General features: G+C 52.4%; 4 protein-coding genes across 6 annotated transcripts; all 4 read right to left on the minus strand.

Moving 5' to 3' along the window:
* Positions 1 to 1,306: 1,306 nt before the first annotated feature.
* GNMT (glycine N-methyltransferase) lies at positions 1,307 to 3,607 on the minus strand. 2 transcript variants are annotated; one of them, XM_085054513.1, is made up of 6 exons: positions 3,340 to 3,607; positions 3,059 to 3,186; positions 2,602 to 2,715; positions 1,951 to 2,105; positions 1,700 to 1,821; positions 1,307 to 1,613 (listed from the first exon to the last, which is right to left on the minus strand). In XM_085054513.1, exons 1-6 carry the CDS (start codon positions 3,543 to 3,545, stop codon positions 1,442 to 1,444), a joined length of 897 nt encoding a protein of 298 aa, XP_084910639.1. In that variant the 5' UTR covers positions 3,546 to 3,607; the 3' UTR covers positions 1,307 to 1,441. The 2 variants fall into 2 exon arrangements, with proteins under 2 accessions (XP_084910639.1, XP_084910640.1); XM_085054514.1 differs by having other exon boundaries at positions 1,951 to 2,093; positions 3,340 to 3,604.
* Positions 3,608 to 3,930: 323 nt separating this feature from the next.
* On the minus strand, positions 3,931 to 7,596 carry CNPY3 (canopy FGF signaling regulator 3). Its single transcript, XM_085054516.1, has 6 exons — positions 7,441 to 7,596; positions 5,611 to 5,734; positions 5,384 to 5,480; positions 4,839 to 4,961; positions 4,540 to 4,657; positions 3,931 to 4,414 (listed from the first exon to the last, which is right to left on the minus strand). The coding sequence occupies exons 1-6, from the start codon at positions 7,589 to 7,591 to the stop codon at positions 4,209 to 4,211; spliced, it is 819 nt and encodes a 272-aa protein (XP_084910642.1). The 5' UTR covers positions 7,592 to 7,596; the 3' UTR covers positions 3,931 to 4,208.
* Positions 7,597 to 7,713: 117 nt separating this feature from the next.
* On the minus strand, positions 7,714 to 9,525 carry PTCRA (pre T cell antigen receptor alpha). Of its 2 annotated transcripts, XM_085054520.1 has the most exons (4): positions 9,259 to 9,519; positions 8,806 to 9,117; positions 8,537 to 8,572; positions 7,714 to 8,206 (listed from the first exon to the last, which is right to left on the minus strand). In XM_085054520.1, the coding sequence occupies exons 1-4, from the start codon at positions 9,308 to 9,310 to the stop codon at positions 8,097 to 8,099; spliced, it is 510 nt and encodes a 169-aa protein (XP_084910646.1). In that variant the 5' UTR covers positions 9,311 to 9,519; the 3' UTR covers positions 7,714 to 8,096. The 2 variants fall into 2 exon arrangements, with proteins under 2 accessions (XP_084910646.1, XP_084910645.1); XM_085054519.1 differs by having other exon boundaries at positions 7,714 to 8,572; positions 9,259 to 9,525.
* Positions 9,526 to 9,994: 469 nt separating this feature from the next.
* Positions 9,995 to 23,649, minus strand: POLR1B (RNA polymerase I subunit B). Its single transcript, XM_085054515.1, has 15 exons — positions 23,426 to 23,649; positions 23,185 to 23,352; positions 21,076 to 21,222; positions 20,094 to 20,226; positions 18,958 to 19,094; positions 18,261 to 18,484; positions 17,268 to 17,439; positions 16,230 to 16,401; positions 15,197 to 15,478; positions 14,942 to 15,075; positions 14,346 to 14,516; positions 13,599 to 13,755; positions 12,821 to 13,017; positions 12,191 to 12,444; positions 9,995 to 11,360 (listed from the first exon to the last, which is right to left on the minus strand). Exons 1-15 carry the CDS (start codon positions 23,579 to 23,581, stop codon positions 10,481 to 10,483), a joined length of 3,384 nt encoding a protein of 1,127 aa, XP_084910641.1. The 5' UTR covers positions 23,582 to 23,649; the 3' UTR covers positions 9,995 to 10,480.
* Between the last annotated feature and the right edge of the window lie 330 nt (positions 23,650 to 23,979).

The raw sequence follows: 23,979 nt of genomic DNA on the forward strand, positions 1-23,979 counted from the left end.
TTGCTGATGGTGGCCATAGGCTCAGGAAAATCCCTGCAAACCCCTGGGTGGGCTGGGTGATGTGGGAAAATCATTGTGCTGCAGTTAGGGAAGGGAGCACACCTGTGTCTTACTCAGGCTGGGGCCACTCTCATCCTGCCAGAATAGCTGGAGCCCATGGTGGATGAGGAGAGCCTGAGGGACTGGGGCTTGCTTAGCTGGGAGCTGGACTCCCTCTGCAGAGGGAGCCTAGTTCTTGCTGGAGGCACTGGGTGACAGGACATGAGGCAATGAGAGCAAGTGGCAGCAAAGAAATTCCCATTGGATAAGAAGAAAAGCTTGTCATAGGGAGGAGCACTTCAGCCTTGGAAGTACTCAAACTTTGCCTGGAGCAGCCTGGAGCTGCCCTGTCTGCACTAATTTGTGCTGAGCACCAGTTGGCCTAGACCCCCCGAGGTCCTCTCTCACCTCTCTCTGCAGCCTCAGAGCAGCTGCTGGCAGCATTGTGTATCCCTTGCTTCCCAGCCTTTTCCAAGGATGCCAAACAAATGGCACTTGAGCTGTCTGTGGCAGCTGCTGTGGCCAGGTCTTTGCAGCTGCCCTCAGCCCCTGGACAGCCTGAAGGGTTGCTGGTGCCAGCTTTTGCCCCACCTGCTGAAGGCACTGAGCCGGCTGGCAGCTGGGTTCCTGGGCCAAGTGTGACTGTGAGAGCCTCCTCCCCTGCTGGAGTTCCTCTGCTGAGGGCTGGTTCCACGGCAGCTTCTGGCATTCCATGTGCAAATCCCCAGCTGGTGCATGCCTGGAGCTCTGTGGCTCTGGCCCCGGCGCCTGAGCTTGTTCAGGCAGGGCTGTCCCTGACCGCACTGCTTGGTGCTGCTGGATCTTCCCCAGCGTGGAGCGGAGGGAGCTGCAGCCACAGCAGAACGCTGGTGGAGTGTCCAGTGTGGAGTCTTCCCACTCTGGGAGCCCCAGTGGGGGGCGTGGGTACCCCCCTATGGGGCTGAGGAGTGTCAAGGATTCAGCACCTCTTCGGGAGGTGCATGTGAGAAAACAGGTTCTAACACACTCCTGCCAGCGGTGCTGCAGGGGCTCAGCTGGGATGTGCAACCACCTGGGATCCAGCTCACCCCTCCTTCAAGGTGGCCCCCAAGCCCCACACTGCAGGTATGTCTGGCACCTGCAGCTGGGGACTTGCAGGGGAAGCTGTGCCTGCACCCATCCTGTGCTGCCCCCAGGCTGAGCACCTCCTTCCACAGCGTCCTGAGGAGGCTGTGGCCGTTCCCCTTGCCCCATACCCTGCCCATACAGGGACACAAGGACCATGATCGCAGGTAGCTCTCACAAGTGTTCTTAATTAAGGGGAGGGGTCTCCCAGGTGGCTCTCAGCCATGTCCCCACCCCTTGCTTGGACCCACAGCTGCTCGCAGCTCTCAGCCACCACAGTCCCATCTCTGTAGCCCCCTCAGCCTGTCTTCTTGACAACGTGGATGAAGTAGCAGGGCACGTGGGCCTGTCCCGGTGTGTAGGGCTGGAAGTCGCCCAGGACGCTGTGCTGGCACTTCCCCTGAAAGGCACCTTTCAGCAGAGCTGTGAAGGCCTCCAGCCGGTGTGGGTAGTAGGAGAGCCGAAACTTGCTGCAAGGAGGCAACGCTGGTGAGGCAGGGGGACAGTGGGGCGCAGTGCCAGCCACCCCCCCATGCTGGGAGCCAGCCCTTCTCACCTCAGCTCCGGGTCTGCCCCTGCCTCAGTGGGGGGGACCTGCACTGTGTAGTCCAGGGTCACCATGTGTGCCTTGTTGTTCACCAGCAGCACTGAGGTGGTGATGTCCTTGGTCAAGTCACTCTGGGAGACCACAGGAGGACATCTGTATCCTGCGGGGACTCAGTGGCCCCCAGTCTGGGCACAATCCAGGGGGCCATGGGGCTGGGGCAGAGGGGATTGGGACTGGGGCAGGGCCTGCCAGCCACCAACCTTGTAGTAGATGTTCTTGCCGGGTGGTGCGCAGCCCGTGGCCAGGATGTGATCGTAGTTGCGGTGGTCAATGACCAGGACACCCCCAGGCCGCACCATGCTGGCAATGTTCCTCAGGGCCAGCTTGTGGTCACTCTGGTCCCCTGGAGAGGAAACTATGGCGTCTCCAGGCACTGGCTGTACTCCATGGCACAGCCCACATGGCCTCATCTTACCCATACACACATACACATATATATATCTGCCTCTACCATCTTTCCCCAGTCTCGGCTTGGAGAACCCACAGCTCCACCCATGGCATGAGCTTAGGCATGTTCTCAGCCTCACCAGGGCAGAGCATGCCACGTGGAAACCCACTACCCCACTTGTGGCACAGGTCTGGGTGTGCCTCCAGCCTTGCCAGAGCTATGACATTGATGCACGTACCTCCACCATGACCATGGAACCCAATGGGCCCAGTCATGTCACAGACTGGGGGCAGTGGGGCATCAGCTCCAGCCTCCCTGGAGATGTGCCATTAAACCACAGCTCCACTGTGTGTAATCCCCTGTCCCACTAAGGGCATGAGTTAGGACACATTCGCAGCCTGCTGGGAGACACTGTGCAAACATGCGTAGGTACTTCCCCTCCTCTCCCCTGCCCCCAACTCACCTTTGAAATCAGGCAGGTGAGCAAAGGAGTTGCCGAGGCAGATGACTGCATCAAACCCATCTCCTGGCTTCTCCAGGTCCTTCTCCAGTGTGAGCCAGTTGGCCTCCTCGATGACTGCAGCACACAGAGATGGATGAGGGCAGGGACACCCAACAGCCTCCCCCTTGCAAAACACCATCCCAGCATCACCCAGCCCTTCCCTGGCCCCTGTGGGCGCTGAATCTAGCCTCTGGCCAGCAGCCAGGCAGGCAAGGACCGTGGCTTGCCTTTGCCAGGCAGCTGGCACTGGCAGGTCCCTGCAGCAAGGCCACCTGGCCAGCGGCAGCCCCAGGTGAGGGGCCTGAGCACTGCGAGGGGCCATGGGAAGTACGCGAGGGGCGCGCAGGGCAGGGGCTCTCTGCGCTGGGGTGGGCTATCGGTGTCTGCAGGCCCCTCCCGGCCCCCACAGGCCCCGCACCCCATCGGTCGAAGGGCTCCTCCTTGCGCCGCTCCCAGCGCTCCTTCAGCGCGTACTTGAGCATCTTGTCGCTGGCGTCGACGCTGGTCACCTGGAAGCCCTCCTCGAGCAGCATGATGGAGTCCACCCTGGGGACACGGCTGTCAGCGGGGCCGGGGGAAGCTGAGGGGGCCGGGGGGGGTTTGGAGGGGGGAGCACAGGGGGCAGCGAGGCCCGGGGTAGGCCCGGGCAGGGGGAAGGGACACCTGGGAGGCGGGCGGGCGCGGGGCGCGGGGCCTCACCCGGTGCCGCAGGCCACGTCGAGGACGGAGCGGCAGCGGTGCTGGCGGAGCAGCGCCAGGAGCCAGCTGCGGTACTCGGCCGTGCGGCCCCGCGTGTCCCCGATGTACAGCTGCCACACGCGGGCCGCCCGCCCGTCCGCGTACTGGTCCGGCAGCCCCTCCGCGCCCACTCCCAGCGACCGCGTCCGGTACACGCTGTCCACCATCCCGCCGCCGCCGCCACCGACACGGACACGGAGAGCAACACCGCCGCGCCTCCTCAGCCTCGCTGCGCCGCGCCCCCGCCGCGCCCCGCCCCCGCCCTCCCGCCAATCCCCGCCGCGTCCGCCCCCGCCGCCCCGCCAATCGCCGCTCGCGCCGCGCCCCTCCCGCCCCCGCGCCGGGACACGCCCCCCCGGCAGCGGCCCCGCCAATCCGCGCCGCCGCTCTGCGCTCGCTCCGCCCCCCTCACGGCCCCGACCTCAGCCCCGGCGGGTCAGGGCCCGGCGCGGCCTGCGGGACTCGCCCGCCCCTCACCGGCATCCCCGGCCGCGGCAGCGCTGATCCCCACCCAGCGGCAGCAGAAGCAGGGCCGGCAGCGGCGGCGGCGACTCTGGGGAAAACGTCTTTATTTACAGTCCCGGCGGCGTGCGAGGAGCCGGCGGCGGGACAGCACTCGCGGTCTCCCGGAGGTGGAGCCCCCGGCAGGGATGCGGCAGGGCTAGGTCCGCGGCTCCGTGACACCTAATCACGGGATGGCACCCAGGCTGGCAAGGCGGGGCCAGGCGCCCCGGTCTCTCCCGGGTCACAAGTCCCTTTTCCTTTGGTACCCATAGGCACAGCGGGGTGAAACCCCGGAGCGGGCAGCCCCGGCGGCAGGGGCTGCGTGCCTACAGCTCATCAGTTGGGCTGTGGGTGAGCGGAGCCTGCTCCTGGACCCCCTCCAGGGCCTCCCCTGTGTCCGGAAGGCTGGCAGCTCCCTCGCTCTCATCCTTCCGCCCCTTTTTCTTCTTCTTCCCGCTCTTTTTTTTGCTCTGCTTCTCCTCCACGCTTGCCAAGTCACCCTTCTTGCCACTCCACTTCTCTGCCAGGCAGCCTAGGGAAGAGAGGGGCAGAGGGGGCTCTGACTGAGAGGCAGAGCTCATCATGCTCTAGCAAGGCTCCCCTGCCCTCCCCAGCATTCCTGCATTATTTCAGCCCCTTGCAGCAGCCAGAACTTACTTGTGTCCTTTCCTTTTAGCACGTGGTTGGCACAGAGAAACTGGGAGAGATCCTCTGTCTGGTGGTGCCTGTACCAGTCCTCGATCACATCTTCATACTCCTCTACCAGCACATCGCACTAGGGCAGAGAGGAGACCCCAGCTCCAGACACGTGCTGGTGTGGCAGGACCCAGGGCCAGGGCAGCAGGTCCTGCCACCATCCTGCTCCCAGCAGCACACCCCTGGACCCTCTCCCTGCCTCCACTCCAGCCCACAAGGTCATACCAGCCACTGAGGGCCAATCCCACGGGGAAAAGTACCTGCTTTTTAAGGTCGGCCACCTCAGCGGAGGTCTCGTTCCAGAGCTCGTAGGGAATGTCCATCACCACCTTGACACCCTTGTGCACCAGGTTGTGCAGGGTCTCGAACGTCTCCGACATGCCCTGTGGGAGGGAGCAGCACTGCCTGGTGAGGTGGTGCTCCTGCTGGGCTCTCACTCTCTCCTCCCAGTGTCAGCCACACAACCCTGCTCAGCAATGCAGGAGTATGCAAGCCACACAAAATCAGGACTCCTGGAGCATCAACATTACCAAGAGGGAGTTCAAGTGGCAGCAAGTCCCCCTCTGGAAACCTGGTCCCAAACCCAAGAGGAAAACAGCCCCTGGTCCCCTCCACGCTGGCAGGGGCCTGTCCATTGCCACCAAAGACAGCACTCCATGTCTGACTTGGGGGGCAGCATGGCCTCACAGGCCAGGCACTGGCAGGGGGTCCAGAGGATGGGAAGAATGAACCTGGTTTGTCACTCTGGCAGTGCAGGGATGGGCAAGGCACATTTGGGAGCAGGAACTGGAGGAATGGCTCTCACCTTTGCGAATCTGTTACTGCCGCTCCTCTCCTTGTGCAGGTTGTACTCCAACAGCCGCTTGCAGATGTTCTCTGTCACCTCAATTAACCGGATGTCCCTGCATGGAGAGGAGGAAGGGCTCAGGCTTGGCGTGGCCCCCTCAGCAACAGCACAGGCTGAGCCTCCCAAAGCCCCTGGCTCTGGAGGCAGCAACAGCAGCAGGAAATTCCCATCCCATTCCCACTTACGACTGTGTGTACTTGACAGCAGAGCCCTTCCCGTCCAGGAAGCCGTACTTGGTGTCAATCACCTCCTTGGTCTTGCCAGTCTCCTCAAAGGCGGATTTCAGCTCCACGGCTACGTACTTGCACACTGCGGAAAGGAGAGAGCACAAGTGGCTTAGGGGGTGTCACTGTTCTGATGGGCAGTGTCAGAGCATCTGGGACAGCAGCAAGAACCAGCACCCAGAACTGGGCACACCAAAGCTGCTGTGAGCACAAAACACATCTTGGCCATTCTAAGAAATAACCATGAATGGCTCAGCTGCTTCCACTGCAGAACCCTTGATGCAGGAACACCCAAACCACTGCTTCAGTGTAAGCCACCTGCTATGGCACAGCTGGAAAGTCAGACAGGCTCAGTTCTTCCCACAGGTTTCCCCCCAAAAGCCTCTACCTCCCCGCCACAAGCTGCTCTCTTCCTTTTGGAAGAAAACAGGGTCTTTTTGCAATGCAGGTCCCAGTGTGGCTCACAGCTGCTCCTTGTGACCACAGAACATCCCATCTGGTACCAGGTCTGTGCTGTCAGTGCTCTGGGGACACAGGGGCGGTGCTGGGGATGGGGCACCTGGCAGGGCTCAGTGGGCTGGGTGGCAGGACAAGGTGCTAGCTGTGAGCTCCAGCAACCCAACCAGGGGCTCTGCCTGCAGCAGAGATCACATCATCAACAGATTGAGAACACAGCGCATGGTTACTTTTATAAAACTAAAAAAAAAAAGCTTTATTTCTTCTGTAAAAAGAGCCCAACAGAGCTATAGAAACAGAGCAGGAGAAATATCTCAGGGGTTTACAAGTGGAAGCGTGGAGGGATGGAAGCCAGGCATGGTGTGGCCTTTCCTCCCCCAAAAATAGGGTCTTGGGGGGCTGGAGAAAGCTTTGTCCTGCGGTGCAGTCTCCTGTCTGTCAGGAACCACCTCTTCTTTGAGTTAGAAGGGCCAAGTCCCAGCAGGAACAGTCTGACAGCAGTGAGCCATTGTCTTCTCCCAGGCAATTATGTGAGTGAAGAGATGCCCCAGGCAGGAAGAGAGCAAGGTGGCTTCTCCAGAGCTCCCATGCACACGTTGAGAAGCCCTGTGCACGCCTCCTGCACAATTCTTTCTCTGCTGGCACCAGGGGCCGGAGGTGACTGTGGCCATTTCTCAAGTGGGATGATCACTCCTCCCTGCAGCCCCTTGGAACTCGGGGCTCAAGGATGTCCCCTCTCCACACCACACCTGCTGCAGCATCCCCACACAGGCCAGGAGTGCTCACTGCTGAGTCCAGTTTTCCAGATGCTTCCTGCAGATTTTGCTGAGCACTGACAGGTTCCAAGCCTGAGCAGGAAGAGGAGCAGCGTGCAGTCAGTGCTTGCTCTGATGCTTCTCTGAGGTTACGCTGGTGCCACGGCAGAGCTCGGACATCAGTGTCTCCAGAGCAGCTTCCCCGGCAGGGAAAGCTTTGTAAAGAGCTCCCTGTTGCTTTATTTTCTCTTTGTTGTCGAGATCCCCATCTCGGGCCCAGCAAAGACAAAGAAAACCGCAGCAGACAGCAAATGTCCGTCATGACCTACCCTGGACTGCCTGTGAACCAAAGGGATACTCAGATAGGAAGCATCACGGAGACCGAACTGTGAGCAGCACCGACGACCAGTCCCAGCTACGAGCCGGCAGGGGATCAGTGACTGCCGGGAACAGCGGTGCCCGCGGGCAGGAGGCGGGCAGAGGGGCAGCCCGCGGGGGCTCAGCCCCGCACCAGCAACCCCCGACCCGAGCAGACAGCGGGCGGCGGCCGATCACCCCAGTCCCCCGGGGCCCCGCTTACCCTCGCACTTGCTGGGCAGTCGCACCCAGTCCGAGTCGTCGCCCCCCGCCAGCGCCGCCGCCATCAGCAGCATCAGCAGCGCTGCCCCCGCCGCCGCCGCCATGACTCCGCTTCCGGGGCGCGCTCCAGCCCCGCCACGCCCGGTTACCATGGCGACCCCACCGCGCCGGCCAATCCCGAAGGCACGCGTGACCCGCGTGACCAATCCCCGCCGGCAGCCACGAGCCAATCGCAGAGAAGCGCGGCCCCCTAGCCCCGCCCCCGGGCGGTCCCGCCCAGCGCCCACGTGGGAGGGGCGAACACGGCCGCACCTCGGGCTGCCCGCCTTGACCACCCCGTCCCACAGCCCTCGGGGCTCTCCCTGCAACTCCGGAAACCTTCCCCCGCGAGGTATCTTAGGGACCCTTCCCCAGCTCTCGATAATTTGGGCTTCCTTCCCGCCCTCCAGGTAATTCCGGGGCCCTGCCACCCACAGAAACGTGTTAGTCTCTCTTGTCCACCCAAACAAAGATTCCCATCCTGTACCACTCCAAACCACACTGGGTTTCCTGCCTCCTGCATTTGGGGGTCCTCCTTCAGTCTCCAGAATATTCCCAGTGACTTCCATAACCCTAGACCAAACCAGGGGGACTTACCCTTTCGCATGGGCAAATGCCTCAGCTCTGGGCGAGGAGGATGGAGGTGAGGACAGCATCAGAGAGCAAGACTTTCAGCAACACCACACGGACAGCCATGAGCAAGGCTGCCAAGGCATGAGCTGGTGACACTGCAATGGAAAGGTGAGGTGATGCCTGCCACAGATAACCCACTGCCCCCACGTCCTCTCCTGTCTCTATGGGGCCAAGTTCAGGCAGACTTGGGATCTTTACACATCCCAGAGACACCTCCTGTCACCCCCACGCTGTCCCTGAGGGCAAGCTGGCTCTGACCCAGTTTCCCCATTCTTACCACTGAGATGAAGCTTCCCTCCCTCTTCCCCAGTCCCACCACACTGTGGGAAAACCCACCCCAACCACCACAGAACCCCAGCAAAGCCACTGCCAGGGCTTTCCCCCTGGCAACTGACATTCCCACCAGGCAGGGGTCAGAGACTCACCAGCTGTGCTACACAGCTCTGCCACCTCCTCGTCGCCTGTGGGATGAAAGAGCAGCTGGGGAGATGCTGGCAGCCCAGCACCAGGTGCATGCCAGGGCTGGCCACAAACCCCTTCCTGTGCCTGCCGGGGAGAGCAACGTTGGCCTCACACCTGCTCCCTGCTGGCCCCAGAGGACCTGCCAACCTCCCTCCTTGGGGGCCACTGGGGCACCTGCTAGGCTAGGCAGCAGTGGCCAAAGCAGGCAGAGGGGGTGGCAGCCCAGTCATACCTGTGATGTGGATGGGGCTGGAGCTGTGGGACGGGGAGGTCCTGTTGGCCCCCACATGGCAGGCAAGTTCCCTCTCGCGTGGGGGATCACTGGAAAGGAGGGAGACGGAGCAAGCGGTGCCACCATCCTCCTGGGAGGCCCCATAGGCAAAGGACTGCAGGATGCTGCCGTTCCCAGTGGAGATCCACACAGCATGGCCAGAGCTGGGGGCCAGGTCGCTCACCACGCACACCACCAGCTGCCGGCGCTGCCCAGCCAGCACCATGCTCAGCGGCCGGGTCAGGGTGGGCAGGGGCTCAGCTGCCCTGGCAACTGAGGGAGACAGGTTTAGAGGCACGGCATCCCTCACATCCCACCCAGCACGGCTGCCAACTCGGCAGCACCAAGCTTTTGCACCCAGGCTGGATGGCACTCTGCCTTTCCACCTGCTGGGGCTGTCCCGGGTGTACTCACGGGGCAGGAGTGGGAGCAGAGCGGCAGCCAGCAGCACCCGGAGCAGCTCCATGGAGGCTGCAGCGCATGGGGCTGCTAAGGGCTCAGCCCCCACCCGCAGCTCCAGCTGCGCCGCCCACCGCCGGGACCGCCGGGCTGGTGCAGCGCTCCCCTGCCGGTGGTACGGCCCCACTCCGCCCCGCCGGGGCCGCTGCTCCTTCCCGGTCGCGCCGCGGAGCGAGTCCCAGCCCTCGGGATGCCGCGGGAACCAGCGGGCGTGCCGCACTTCCGCGCCTAGGGGACACCCCCACCACCTCCCGCCTGCCCAGCCCTGGGAGTACCCCCCGGCCCCAGCACGGCACTGCCGGCAGGGGATGTAGAAACTACGAAAGAACTCTGGATCGGCTGGGTAAGGCTGCGCCCGGGGCACAGGCTCTGCCCCGCGGCAGGCGGGGCGGGCAGAGGGGAACGGAGGACAGCTGGGACAGGGCTGGCTTGCAGCAGGGTGGCAGCTGTCCTGCACTCAGGGGGACGATGAGCTCCGGTCCCACAGTGTCCCACTGCACATGCACCGACATCCACGGCTGGAGGCAGGCTAGAAAAGCCTTTGCTTTCTTCTTCAGCTGAACACAACAAAACAAACCCCAGCACTCCTCGTCTTGGTGAAACCAAACACTTCCAGGACACATCTGACAGGGCAACCTTAGGTTACTTGCAGTCAAGGCTGCGGCTTCATGAAGCAGAACTTTGAGCCCCCTTCTTTATGACTCAAGGCACATGTATTGAAATAAAGAAAAACAAAACATGTTCAATAACTTTACATAAACCCATCATTAAGGCATACATTTTCCAAATATTTTTCTCAAAAAAAAAAAAAACCAAAACCCACCCTTTTTTTTGTAATTTCCAGCATTCACTTCATGCTGGTTTATGATCTCTTCATCTCTGCAGCTTCAGACAGTACTCAAAGAACCCCTTCACTCTCAACCCAGGAGCCTGGTGAGAGCAGCAATATTGCCTGATTTTCATACACATCTCAATAGCTGGTGATCCTTCAGGAAGTAAAAAAAAACTTCAACAGAGCTATCTTTCCCCACCTCACAGCTTGGCAACCACCTTGTCACAATACACATATATCAAATTAATCTTGAATTCATTTGAAGAACCTGAGAGCTGACTTAACACCTGAAACTCAGGGACAAGGACAACAGTTGATAGGTGCCTCCTCCCTCCAATCACCACATTACTCCACATGGAGCTTAGTTTTTATGTTCATGGCTGCCAGCTCAGCCACAAAGTAGCGGAACACATGGGGCACAGGGACAACCTCGATGGCGTCCACCTCATTGCAGATGGAGCAAGAGTACCTCCTGCTGCTGGTGATGGAGGAGTGGGACAGTTTCTCTAGCACAGGGGATGTCATGCTGCCACAGCTTGTGCACACATAGGCCACGGAGCCATCGGAGCAGTTGAACAGGCGGTCCTGCAGCAGGAAGGATGTGCCATGAGCCAGCAGAGCATCCCGCTCCATCTCACCAAAGCGGATCCCACCTTCCACGTTCCTCCCCTTGACGGGCTGGTTGGTGACAGCATCTCGGGGGCCCGTGGTCCTCACCTGGAACTTGTCAGAGACCATGTGGCGCAGGCGCTGGTAGTACACCACCCCCACGAAGATCTCTGCCTCCAGCTCCACCCCGCTGATGCCGCTGTACATCTTCTCCGTCCCAAAGAAGTTGTACCCTGCGCTCACTAAAGTCTCGCCAAAGTATTTCAGAGCAGACTTCTTCTCCGAGAAGGTGAAGGGAGTGGCATCATAGGAGACCCCGTGCAGGGCTGCTGACTTCCCCGCCATGCTCTCGATTAACATCCCAATGGTCATCCGGGAGGGAAAGCCGTGTGGGTTGAAGAGGATGTCTGGAACCATCCCATTCTCTGTGAAAGGCATATCCTCGACGGGCCAGAGCTGGCTCAGGATACCTTTCTGTCCGTGACGGCTGGCAAATTTGTCTCCAACAGTGGGATTTCGGGGAACCCTCACAGTGATGCAAACCTTCTTGAACTTCCCAGTGCCACGGTCATTGCTGCACAACCTAACATTGTCTACAATGCCCACTTCCTTATGCCTGTGTAGGTGGAAGAACAATCACAGCAAAGGTATCAGGTGTGCTAATAGTTTTTAGTTTTGAAACGAAAATGAAGAAAAAAACCTAAACCATTTATAAAAGACCTTGGGACAGCCTGGAAATAATACCATTCTTCAAAGTACTATTCAGTGGTGAGGGAAATCATGTAAGAATTAGGACAAGGAAGCAATACAAGGGCATCTTCCAAGTGCCATTCAGCTACAACTTTCAGGCGATCAGGTAATTGGGTGCCACCCATGATTTAAAATGAAGATCATTGCAACCTGATTCATCTGTATCACATTTTGTATCTGATAAACTGCATCCCACTGCCATTTTCTTTGTGCTAAGGCAGCAGCCCCTCTCCCTACCACCAACAAATTCACACCATACTGATGGGATTCCAAAATAAAGAGCCCAGTTCAGCTCTGTAGTAGAAGAGGGGAGCTCAGAGTAGAAAGGGAATGCAAAGTGTGAGCTTTGCCAACTAGTGCCTGGTTCAGGGGTCTGCTCCTTCTCCAAATGAGCCCTCAGTCTGATATCCCATGTGCCAGGTGTCAGCTGCAGGCCTAACTGTTGTCATGTCCACATGCAACCAGCACAGGCAATCACCCAAAAAATATCCTCCTGGGGTGAGTCAGCTCTGCAGCACACACTGGCTCGGAGAAAAGATGTGATAGATGCCTGAGAGTCACCTACAGCATGAACTTCATGCTCTCTGCTAAGCCACAGACACTATTATGTGAGGAGCAAAAGGAGCACCCCCAGAAAAAGGGCCACATGCTCTCCCCATGGAGCAAGCAGAGCCAGGAGTGACAAGCTGTACTTACGGATAGGACACAGTGAAGGTCTCCCCTGTGTTGAGGTTCATGAAGCTGTAGAAGGGGTCCCCAGGCTGCAGGATAGACCCAACAAAAGGCAGTCCATCAGCATCCAGCTTCTCCCCGACATTTGGATCACCAGGCCTGATGCCAAATACTAAATTATCGCCTGCCCTGCTGGCTTTAAGGGCAAGGTCGATGCTCTCCGCCTTGATAACACTTCCATAAGCAAACCCTCTCTGCCAGGAAGATTTATTTACAATCTAAAAACAAGAAGCAAAAGTTGATTAAAGACTAGCTAATAACGTCAAAAAAGAAAACATTTACAAAAGTAAACATCAGATCAAAATGGTAACATTGTCCTTTTAAATAAAGCTTCCCAGTACGTCACCATTCCAAAAAGCTCAAGCCTCCCATAATCTCAGTATCTTTCAAAGCTGGACAGCAAGTGCCTTGCAGGATCTCCTGCATTGTCTGCTGTAACAACACAACCACTGTGCTGCTGTTATCTGCCCAAAAAGTGTGAGCACTACCAGAAGCAGAAAGCGGGGTCTTCTCAGTCACGTACCACCCTTACTTCCAGTCCCCCACATGAAATTCCTTCACAAGACAGCAGGATTTTTCCTTCTCGTGGCTTACCATTGCATCTTCCATGTCATAGCCACTGTAGGAGATGACAGCTACAATGGAGTTGGTGCCAACGGGATAGCTGTCCATCCCATAATAGTCATACATGCTGGGCCTCACCATAGGGCTCTGGGGGGTGTGCAGGTGGTACAGCTTGTTATCCGAGCGATCCTTGTAGTTGTAAACTGGAAAACCCATGGTCTGCTTTCCTGGAAGGAAGGAGGGAAACTTGGATTTATTCTCCCATGTATCTTAAGAAATAAGCTGGAAATACTTACAAATTTAGAAGGATTATCAATCTTAAACCTCTTGGAATTTAGTAATTGCCCTAAGCCTGGCTATAATTTTTCTATGAACCACAATACTCAATTCCTTTCATAGCATTTCATAAGGACTGCATCTAATTTTGTTTTCTTTTCTGCAGTTTCAAAATTCCCACTAACATTGGTGTGGTGTTTCTGGTTTTGCTTACTTGGAGATTTTTTTTGGATGGTTTTTTGTTTTGTTGGGGGGGAGGCATGTGTGTCTTCTCCCCTGCATCTGCCATAGTGTTACATGATACATATTTCTAGGTCAAAAGGCATTTGCGTCCCCAACATAAATATCCTGGCAAGAAAACTGAGCTTTGAACACTGTCATATAGCTACTTGCAGAAAAGCATGAGAAAGAGGTAGTGTTTTAAAGACATCTTTCTGATAATACTGTCAGAAATTCAATATACTAGAGGTGTTAATGAGGTGTTAATCCCCTTGCCCAGGAACTTGAAGCACTTGGGTACTACAGCACTTACCCATCTGGCACTGGTACATGTTCCGAGGGCTTTGGTTGTGGTCAGAGAAGGGAATGAGATTGGCCACCACGCTCAAAATGCTGTGAGGGAAGAGCTCCTGGTGAGTGGTCACTCCAGGTACCACCTCTGACTCCAGCGTGGCCACGTTCATGAAGATCTGCAAGCATCAAATTGGATAATCCTTGTTCCCTTCCTTCTTTTAAAGGGAAGGAAACAAACCAAAGCTGTCTCCAATGGCTTTTTATCCACTTCAGTTTTAGCTGTGGCTGCTGTCTGCACCTTAGCGTATTAGCAAGGCAAATCAGACAGCTGGTAAACCACCTACCACAGATTAGCTGCAAGGAAACAAAGTCTGAAATACAAAACTGCAGTAATGTGTCCTCCTTTCTGTCTCCCACTTTAACTGTTCCAAGTGGATAAGCTCCCCAGCAAGCCACTGCTTGGCTGCCCAGGAGCCATTTGGCAAACATGATGTAACACAGTAGGCACAAGACAGCAATCCTTCACTTCAGATCTTCACAGAGTTAATACTGAGAGCAGATTTCAAGATCTCAAAAAGATCTCTGCAGTCCAGCAAAGACATTTACCAGAAATCAATTTGCAGGCGTGAAAAAAACCCTTTTGTCACCTATTCTAGCTCTTCAACACAAGCTCCCTATGCCCCATCCTCAGCTCCTTTCACAAATATTTTCCAACCCCCTTTTTGATGCCAAGTACCTTTGTAACATGGAAATATGCAAACCCCACCTGTTCCAGAGTCCCAATCCATTCATTCCTTCCATAGAGGAGGTTTTTGACAGGCCGCACCATCCGGCAAGGGCTAGTGAAAATGAACAAGCCAGGGTACAGGCTGGGTTTTCCTGTCATTGGGATAAGGACCACTTCTGCCCGTGCAGGAAATCTCTTCTCTTGTGTAATCTGTCGGTGCAAAGATATAACAATCTAGATACACGAATCGAGTTTAGTTAAACTGCATCCACCAGGTTACACAATGAAAATATCAACCACAGGTGTAGACACTAATCAAAAAAGATGGAGAAAAGACCTTAAAAATACTTTTAGAAAAACCTCCACCAAAAAAAAGACAGAATATGTCTTACCTTTTCCAAGAAAATGTTATTTAAAAAAAAATTAACTTCATAAACCAACAGATGAAATGCATGGATAAAAACAAGCAGAAAAGCACACTCCAATACTAATATAAAGCCAAAGATAACTTACTGGGTCAGATTACAAAAAAAAATAGAATAAATAGAAGCCTAAAAAATTCCAAACATGCCTATTTTTGACCACTGCACACTGAGGATGTTTAGCTAAGGAACATTTCAAACAAGACAACAAACCTTGAAACGGCGGAGGGTTTGTGCAATCTCAGGTGCCAGCTCCCCCTCTACCCAGCCCACCATGGAGCCATCCAACACAACTCTGTAGCACTCTGAGTAAGGCCTGCTTGGAGCTGCATCAATGGGGGTGACACCTGTGGGAAGAGGAGATTGACCGAAGGAACAGCCAAAAAAAAAAGCAGGCAAAACACAAGTTATTTCTGCATTACTTCTGCTTATTGTGGTAAACTAAACCACCAGGCCAGTAACACATACCCAGGGAACATAACAAAGGTGGAATGTCTATCACAGGCACCATCTCAGTCACGATTTCACACAGAGCTGTCATGTGGTTCATCAGACCGCAGGGCTCTCCATCTGGGGTGTCCACAGGGCACAGGAAGCCCCAGGATTCGGGCAGCAGCTTGCGGACAGTCGTGGTTCTCATCTGGGAAAACGCTGCCCCTCTGTGTATGCAGCGGAAGTGGGAGAGGTAGCGGATGAAATTCAGCTTGTCCCCCACCACACAGAGACCACTGTCCTGCAACATGCCCAGCCCTTGGGAACAAAGGTGAGATTTATGTCAGGACCTTCAAACACAGCATGATGTAACAAGACAGCTTTGTATTTTTCACTGACTAAAGATGGATCCTAACAAGGGTGGTGCATGTGCACAGGCAACTCAGTGACCTGGAAGAGACCTAGAGACTTTAAATTCCAAGCTATTGCCTAAAATCTAGTTCCCTTTACAAACACGTGAAAATAATTCCCAATGAAGCTACTTGGAATTTGCAGCTGGTATGTTTCACCAAAATTCTGCAGACTTCCAATACAAATTCCTTTTCTAGTGGGCACTCCATTACAACACTGTCATAAGGAACACAATTTGAATATATATTAGCAAAGCAGTTTCTCTCCATTTAAGCTTACATGACTAATGGAGCAGTTCTGATTAAAAAATACCCCTTCTCTGTCTTATGCCGCACCTTTTAAGAAGAAATAATCTTTGGAAAAGCAAATCAAAAGTTGCTGTTTTGGACAAGGCTAAATTTAATTTCAACAACTTATCTGGGTAGAGGCTTTGCTTTTATAACTAACCTCTTCTATACCATGCACAGTCCCTATGCCTGTGGAGAAATCTTGCCTGTTTCCTCAACCATCCCTTTCTTCAAACTCCTTCTAGTAATTCAGTTACAGTGTACAATATCTGCCTACAAGCAGCTGTTTTCAGTGAAGAGCTCAGTTTTATGTTGTTCTTCATTCTGTTTTATAGGAAAAAAGAAAATGCTTCTTAAGCCTGCAGATTTACCTGTTTTAGAGCGCAGGTTACCAGTTGCAAGCAGATACTCAAATGGCTTGGTGAAGTCTGGTGTCAAGCCGAATGCCTTCACCAAGCTGTCTGTATTTAGGCTGATATCTGCCTTTTCTGCTCTTTTCTCCAAAACAAACCTAACAGATTGTAGCCAGGTTTCAAGCCTCTCCTACGGTTTAAAAGTGAGAGATTCAAAATTAAAACAGAAAAAGAAAGGCTCAAATTAGAACATCAGCTCTAATGTAGCACATCAGTTGCATACACTACAGAAGTCCTCTGAAAATAGCAAGATGGACAACTTTTAAGGAACTGATAGTTTTCCAGCCTTATTTCCAACACTGACTTCATTCTATCAAGACACTGATGGTATCATGTCAACACAGAACCAAAAGAAAAACACCCACCCAACAGCTTGGCAATCACTTCCACCCAGCATGGTGATGAGTCTGGCAAATGAAGCACAATAACAGAATTTCACAGAGCACAGACAAAACCCAAAGCAGAAAATGTACCTATAATCTGACCAGAAGGATAAGTCTGTATACACAGTACACTGTGTCTGCTGTGTGCTTTAGACTATTCAGGATCTTTAAATTCAAAAACGGAGCTCTTAACTCCCTCCCCTGTTGATCTGACAACTAAGCAGGAAAGCAACTTTTTCTGGTTCCTTGTAGTTCTACACAGCACTAAAATGCTTCCCCAAATTCACTTTCAAACTACTCAAGTAGTAGAGAGGCTTTGACAGTCTTTCAACGAAATAATGCTAAAGGGAAAAAAAAAAAAGATTAAAGAAGAATTATGTAATAACTCAGGGAAATATCTTATTTGGGAATGAGAACTACTATTCCATGAAGAGTTTCATGGGACAGTCAAGCTTCAGAACAGGACTACTCTCCTCACAGCATCCTAAAATGAGGTATCCCTATAAACTAAATTGGAACAGATTTAACAGTAAGTTAGCTGTTCAAGTAAGAAGCATGTTGCCAACTTTCTGATCCATACAGAAATTTAAAGATGTGGGAGCCATGACCTTACCTTTAAGAACATAAGGAAAAGCTGTCCTGGGGTGAGCACCTCGTGATTCATGAGACTGTCTGGATTATCCTCCATGCACTCCCCTTTGGCAAAAGCATAGAGCTTCTGGGTCATCATACAGAGAAGGTAGAACTTTTCAATTTTGTTGGTCAGGTGAATGCAGATACAATTACTGAAGGGAGAAAGAAGGAGGACAACTACCATGATCTCTTCATGCTAGCTTCGTATTCTTCAGGTTTCTCCTAAGTAACTGTAAACCAATTTTTCTGCTGATAAAAAGCCTAACAAGGCAAGTAGTAGTAAACTACAAAACATTTCTGTTAACACTATCAGTGTCCTGCCACAGAAAGTCCAAATCTCCACGGCTTATCAAGCCACGTATGGAAAACTGTGGGCCCAGCAACACTCTAGCACAAACAAAAAAGAAAACCACACCTAATTCCTCAAGCTTGAGGAAGAGTAAACACCTACTTTATCCCCGCAAAAAAATTTTTTTTAGTTGAATGCTTGTCACACTCACAGTCTCAAAGCTAATTCTTCCATTGCTTTCTAACTTATTTCATGGAAAAAGAAGATTTTAAAGCATCTATTTTCCGCCACTTTAAAAGACAGAAGTTATTCAGAGTTGGCAAAAATTGTGTGAAACTGGTAACAAACTGCAGTATTTCTGTTCAACAAATGGAGCCTCATGCACTCATAGAGCTACCTTTAACCTTCTCTTCTTCAACCTATGTGTTTTTCATCAATTACATCACAAAAATATCATCTACATAAAAACTGACACCCTCTTGTGAAGCCGTTTTGGGAATACTTGTGTCAATCCATTAAAATACATATCATAATATCCTGAAGTTCCATCAAAAACTGGCCACTGGTTACTGCTTTATAAACTCATGTGAAAACCCAAATAAAATGTGATGTAACACGGCAGTGTACTCTCACACGTGCCCATAAATTCAACACAATGACACTGAATCACTCCCACATACAGACCTCAGAATGAAATTTGCAGCCTGTTCATTGCTGTACCACTCAGGCAGGTTGAGTTTCACTCTGAAGCTCTTTCCCAGGTATTCCAGGACATTTTGCTGTGTCAAACAGCCAGCATCAACCACCGCTCTCATCATCTCAGTAATACAGTTCACATAAAAGGTGTCATCTTCCCTTCCTTTCACCAACTCTTCAAAAATCTGGTAGTCTGGGAAATTAACTAATGCCTGAGAGACAGAAATGTATTGGATCAGAAAAATAAGGTCATAACAACATCTGTCCATAAAATACAGCTAAAGAAGTAAGGCACTCCACGATTTAGGTTTTCAGTGCTCTGGAAATGCCCTTTGACAATGCCAACTGAAAAATGCTCTGGGATTGAGGTGTTTAGAGAGTAATGCAGGGGATATTCATACCCTGATAATGATCTTAATGCAGACCATTCATTAGCAAAAACCCACAAAATCATGACGGTGTGACTCTCCCCTCATCTCCTGCCCCTGCAGACTCTTCCTCTGCTGCAGACTGAGTGTTACATTACAGTGTTAAACAATTTGGATAGCCCTCCTCCAACCAGTATAGGAAGACTGACTGAAAACACTCCCAGTGGAATTAGCTTCTTCTCATTACTTGAAATAAAAATGCTTTGCAAAATTTGTGTATTTATTCAATACAGAAAGCACAAGCATTCATTGCTTACCTTCAGAGCAAATCCCAAGGGGAGGAAGAACAACTCTTTGCGAAAAATGAAATTCACCATGACACAGCCATTTTCCAAGTAGTGAAGGTTCATATTTATTGCAGTGTGCTCATCCTTGACACAGTGCATCACCACTCCTGCAAAAATCACAGGACTACTGTAAGATGCATAAAACCAAAAGTGGCTGCATTGCCAAGTGTCCAAATAGGCGTGAACAATTAGTAAGAGAAATTTTGGTACTTGATGTCTGAGAACACAAGGCAGATCACCCACTTCAGCGTCTGTGTGCCACTTCAAACAAACACACCTGCTCAACTCAGCTCTTAGCAAAAGAGTGCAGTGTCACAGGACAGCCAGCACAATTGCTGAGAGGCTTGGAAGATGCAGAGTTTTTAAGGAAAGACCCAAGTCTCAACTATTGTTTGTAACCTTTGGCTGTAAGCTAAAGTAACACACAAGTACTCTTCCTAACTGCACTCCTGTCTGTGTGTTTGGGTGGCAGTGCTGCAGCAATGTTTCCTTGTCCTGTTCCATGCTATCCACTGCAGGACAAAGAAAAATGAAAGAAAAAGGACTATCTAATCTGGCACTGCCTTGAAATAAACTGGTGTGAAACTACAATGTGTGTTCAAGCACCATGGTCTAGTCAAATCAGCAACTGGCAGCACTTGAGTTTAAAATGGTATTTAATATTTTCTTGCTTAATTCAATCTTAAACTGGTTTTGCTGAGTATATATGATAAAGGTAGGGTGCAGCAAGAACCTAGTTACTCTGCTTCACGTAAATTAAATCTGTCACCATGAAGTATGGACAAACAAAATCAGTGAAATGAGTTCACTGAATTATAGCAAAGGTGGGGTTTTAGTTACACCTTTCACAGAATAAAAGGTGACACGTACTAGAATAAAAATCTCCTCACTACCCATGGGCAGCTCAGACAGCTCCCACAAGGCACCTTCTTCATGCTTGTACTGTCATGGTGGTGTTTACCCTTTATTTTTATGTGCAGCAAAAAATATCATCATTATACAAGAACTCTAACAAAACAAACCATCAAAATTCAGCTACAGATGGTCACTGCTGATTGTCCTCAAGCAGTTGTTACCAGGATGCTGCAGGGAACTGTGGAGCTTACCATACTCTGTGAAACCAGGGCCTCTGTTTTTCCACTTGTGTCTTGTCATTGCAAGAGGAAAGTTTCGCCTGGGCATAATCAGCATCCTGATTACTTTTTCTAAGCCATTGATTATAAAGTAACCTCCCATTTCCTGGCAGGAGAAGAAAAATTATCTTAATATGCTTAGAAACACAGAACCAGCATTTTAAGTAAAAGGAAAAAAAATGCTTGTATTATACACTAAACCCAAACATTTCATGGGAAATAGCAAGACATGGTTCAGCACTGCTTTTGGAAAGGCTGCACTCCTTACCAGGGACTTATGAAGTCTAAATGTAGCAGAGTGCAAGGTAAGGGATGCATGTTCCACAATTTAAAGGAGGAAAAAATAACCCCAAAACCTTTGTGATGAATTGAAGATCTCTGAAGGGCTGACATTAATCTTTTAAAATAAGTGCTCTGAAGTTCTCATTTTGAGTTTATAAACCAGAGGGATCTTCAGAGCAAAAGATTTCTTTCTAGTCACATACAAGGTTACTTTCCCAATTTTCCTTTGTAGTTTGCTCTTTTTTGGTGAGTGCAAAATGCAGCACTAAATAATTCTGTATTCAATTACAGACAGCTGACATGCTACTGGGGAGACAGGGAAAAAGCTGCAGAAGACAACTGGGAATAAAAATGTCTCTTTCAGTGCCTGTCCTTCAAATCTTTCTCTCTGCAGGGTCCCCTTCACAGCACCCTCAGTTGCTGGGTAGCAGCTGAGAGGTTCTATACCAAAACTGTAGGTATTGGCACCAAAGAGATCCCTCTATTCAACAACAGCCATGGCTACAAACTTTTCAAGCTGTTTCATGAAACCACCATAAACAAGGTGCATTCAGAGAAAATGCAAGTCAAACTTGAAACAAAACAGAAATGGTCAAGCCCTGCAAAGAGGAGGTGACCTGACAGACTGCTTAAGTGAAATGCAGATTTTCTTGACCCACAAAATCCCCATTACCTCTTCCTCCTCATGGTGCTGCAAAAGGTCTTGTGGAGAGAAACCACAGAGGTTGCACAATTTGGACTTCACCATGATTGGAATATACCCTAAGGGCTGTTTGATAGTCCCTTGTGGCACATCATTCATTGACCAGCTGATGTCAGCCTAAAACGATACAACACCAACAGTAAGAAAGTTAAGTAACCCTTTTAATATTTCCTGCTGTATTAGTTGTACCTTTCATATAGCCACAAGCAGTTGAAGACTTCTACCACTGTAAAATGGTAGTAATAATAAAAAGAAGAACCAGTAGATACATGCATAAAGACTACACTCTGGGAAACAGTCAACATGAGCTTACAGAAGAAAACCATACAATTCTAGAGCTAGGTGAAGAGGCTGCTGGGTGAGTGAGCAAGGTTGGTCTGGTCTCCTTTGCTTTTCAGACCCTTCAACAGAGCAGCCTAAACAAAAAAAAAAAAAAAAAAAAAAGGCAGCCATAGGATAGGAAAGGAAACCTCAGAAGTTAAGAGCTAAAAGTAGAAGACAGCAAGTGTCCAATGAAAGGACATCCACACTACAGGCCTGACAAAATCTTTCCTAAGGTTTCTTCACTTAACATGTTCATGAGTGATCTGAAAAGCGAGAAAGAAAAGCATGTGGGAAAGAAAATCAGCAATAGCAAGTTCTGGCAGTGGGTCTGCAGGAGGACTGTGAGAACAAACAACTCTAACTTTACATGCAGAATGATGGGTTTTAAAAGAGCTGCTGTCCTGCAGGACAGAAATACTGGCATTCCATACAAGAACATGGGTTCAACACGTGGCAACAGCTGAAATGAGTGAATTGAGGCTTAGAAATTACTGGAAAAGGGAAGGGAAATGCTACTGTGCCACTTTAAATCAATAGGGCAGCCTTACAAAGAGACTGCTGCAGTCTGGTCTACACCTTAAGTGATGACAAATGGTATACAGCTGCTCAGCAGACTGGGGCTCACGTCTTACCTTCGGGCAGTGGGAACAGAGGGATATGGAGCTAAAGCAGCACGGTGGAAAGAGGGAATGATTACTCACTGCTATCTGCTGTGCATGGGCAGGGAATGGGAGGGGTTAACCTGGCCCAGCACAAGGCAATGCCTTCTCATACAAAGCACAGTGAACTGTTCTAACTGCTCCAAACATTGAAAAAATTATTAAACAGACAGACAATGGAAGAAAAAAAAAAGAGATGGAAAATAATTCAAGTATGAAACATAAAACCATGTCTAGCTCGGGAAAACCTAAGATCCACTGGGAATACAGCTATGAACAATCTGCAGCTGCCCCACTTTCATGTTCAGATAAGATACTACGATTAGAGTAGCTTTATCATGGCAAGGTGTACAGCTTCAGACAAATTTTAAAAAATATAGAGAAAGTAAAAGAAAGCAAAAAGCTGAAACTCCAAGCAAAAATTCCCTCGCACCTGGTGCCTCATGTAAGCGATCAGCTTAGACACAATTATACAATTTTAATGGAAAACAGCAATGTACAATGCTTTCACAGTACAAAGTATCTGCTCGGGATGCTTCCTCTCCAGGCAAATTTCAAAGCACTTCAGAAAAACCATGAACATGTGAACAAGAGAGATTTATAGCTCTGGACTTCTGCACAGGAGCAACTGAAATCCAGCTTTTGAAACCTGGATTCTTGCAGAAACAATATTTGGACGATGATTCTCTCTGGGATGATACAAAGCCTTCCAAGCTGGCTGGCTGCTTGCAGGGAGAAATGTGACACGGGAAAGAAGGGCAGCAGGGCCGGGACCACGACAAGCTTGATGTGCGGGAAAAACAGCGAGGCCACACAGCATCAGCACCCCAGAGGCCAGGCGGGGCAGCGTTCCCTGGATCCCCGTGAGACCGGAGAGCCGGGAAGGGGCCTTTAGTCAGAGCACAGGGCGGGGACACGCGTGTAGGGGCTCGGCCGGGACAGGGACACGCGTGTAGGGGCTCGGCCGGGACAGGGACACGCGTGTAAAGGCTCGGCCGGCACAGGGACACGCGTGTAGGGGCTCGGCCGGCACAGGGACACGCGTGTAGGGGCTCGGCCGGCACAGGGACACACGTGTGAAGGCTCGGCCACTCACCGTGATCCTGCCGCGGTAGGTGCTGCGCAGCCCGCGGCACTCAGCCGGGAACACCCTCCTCTCCTGGCACACCGAGCCGGCCGGCACGGCCGGGGGGGCGATGGACACCCCGACCAGCGTCAGCGCCAGCCGGGTGTCCTTCAGCGCGAACTCCACCGGGGGCACATCCTGCAAAGGCAGCGGGTCAGCGCGGCGGGGAAGCGGGAGGGCCCTGCCCCGCGCCCCCCTCCGCCCCCCGCACCTGCACGGCGCGATAGACGCCCTCGCTGACGGCGTAGTTGAAGGACTCGATGTGGGCGCTGGTGAGGTCGCGCTGTGTGGTGCCGCGGCGCGGCGGCCGCAGGCGGTGCGGGTCCGGGCGCGGGTGCTGCTGCGGGTCCGTCCCGCTGCCCGCCATGCCGCGCGCTCCTCCTCACGGGAAGCGGCGCGCGGACACCGCCGCGTGCGAGCCTCGCGCCGCCTCCCGCCACGCCCCGCGCGTGCGCACCGCGCCCGGCACCGCCCGGCACCTCCGGGGGCGCGTCCGTCCATGCATCCGTCTGTCCGTCCGTCCCTGCGGCCACTCCCGTCCCCAAACCCCGCCCCGCAGCCCCGGCCCCCGGAGCTGCACGCTTCCCGCCCGGCACCCCCAGCACCCGGTCGCCCTCCGCACCCGTGTCACCCGTGTCCCTCGCCCCGCCCAGCCACATGCGCCCCAAGCAGAGGAGCCTGGACAGCCACCCATCCCTATCACTCTGCCACTTCCGCACGCCTGGAATCCCCTAGCCCGTACTCCCTCGCGGGTGCCGGGACAGC

The sequence above is a fragment of the Lichenostomus cassidix genome, chromosome 3, assembly GCF_008360975.1.
Source record: "Lichenostomus cassidix isolate B80296 chromosome 3, HeHo_3.0, whole genome shotgun sequence".
In the NCBI taxonomy this organism is placed as follows: domain Eukaryota; kingdom Metazoa; phylum Chordata; class Aves; order Passeriformes; family Meliphagidae; genus Lichenostomus; species Lichenostomus cassidix.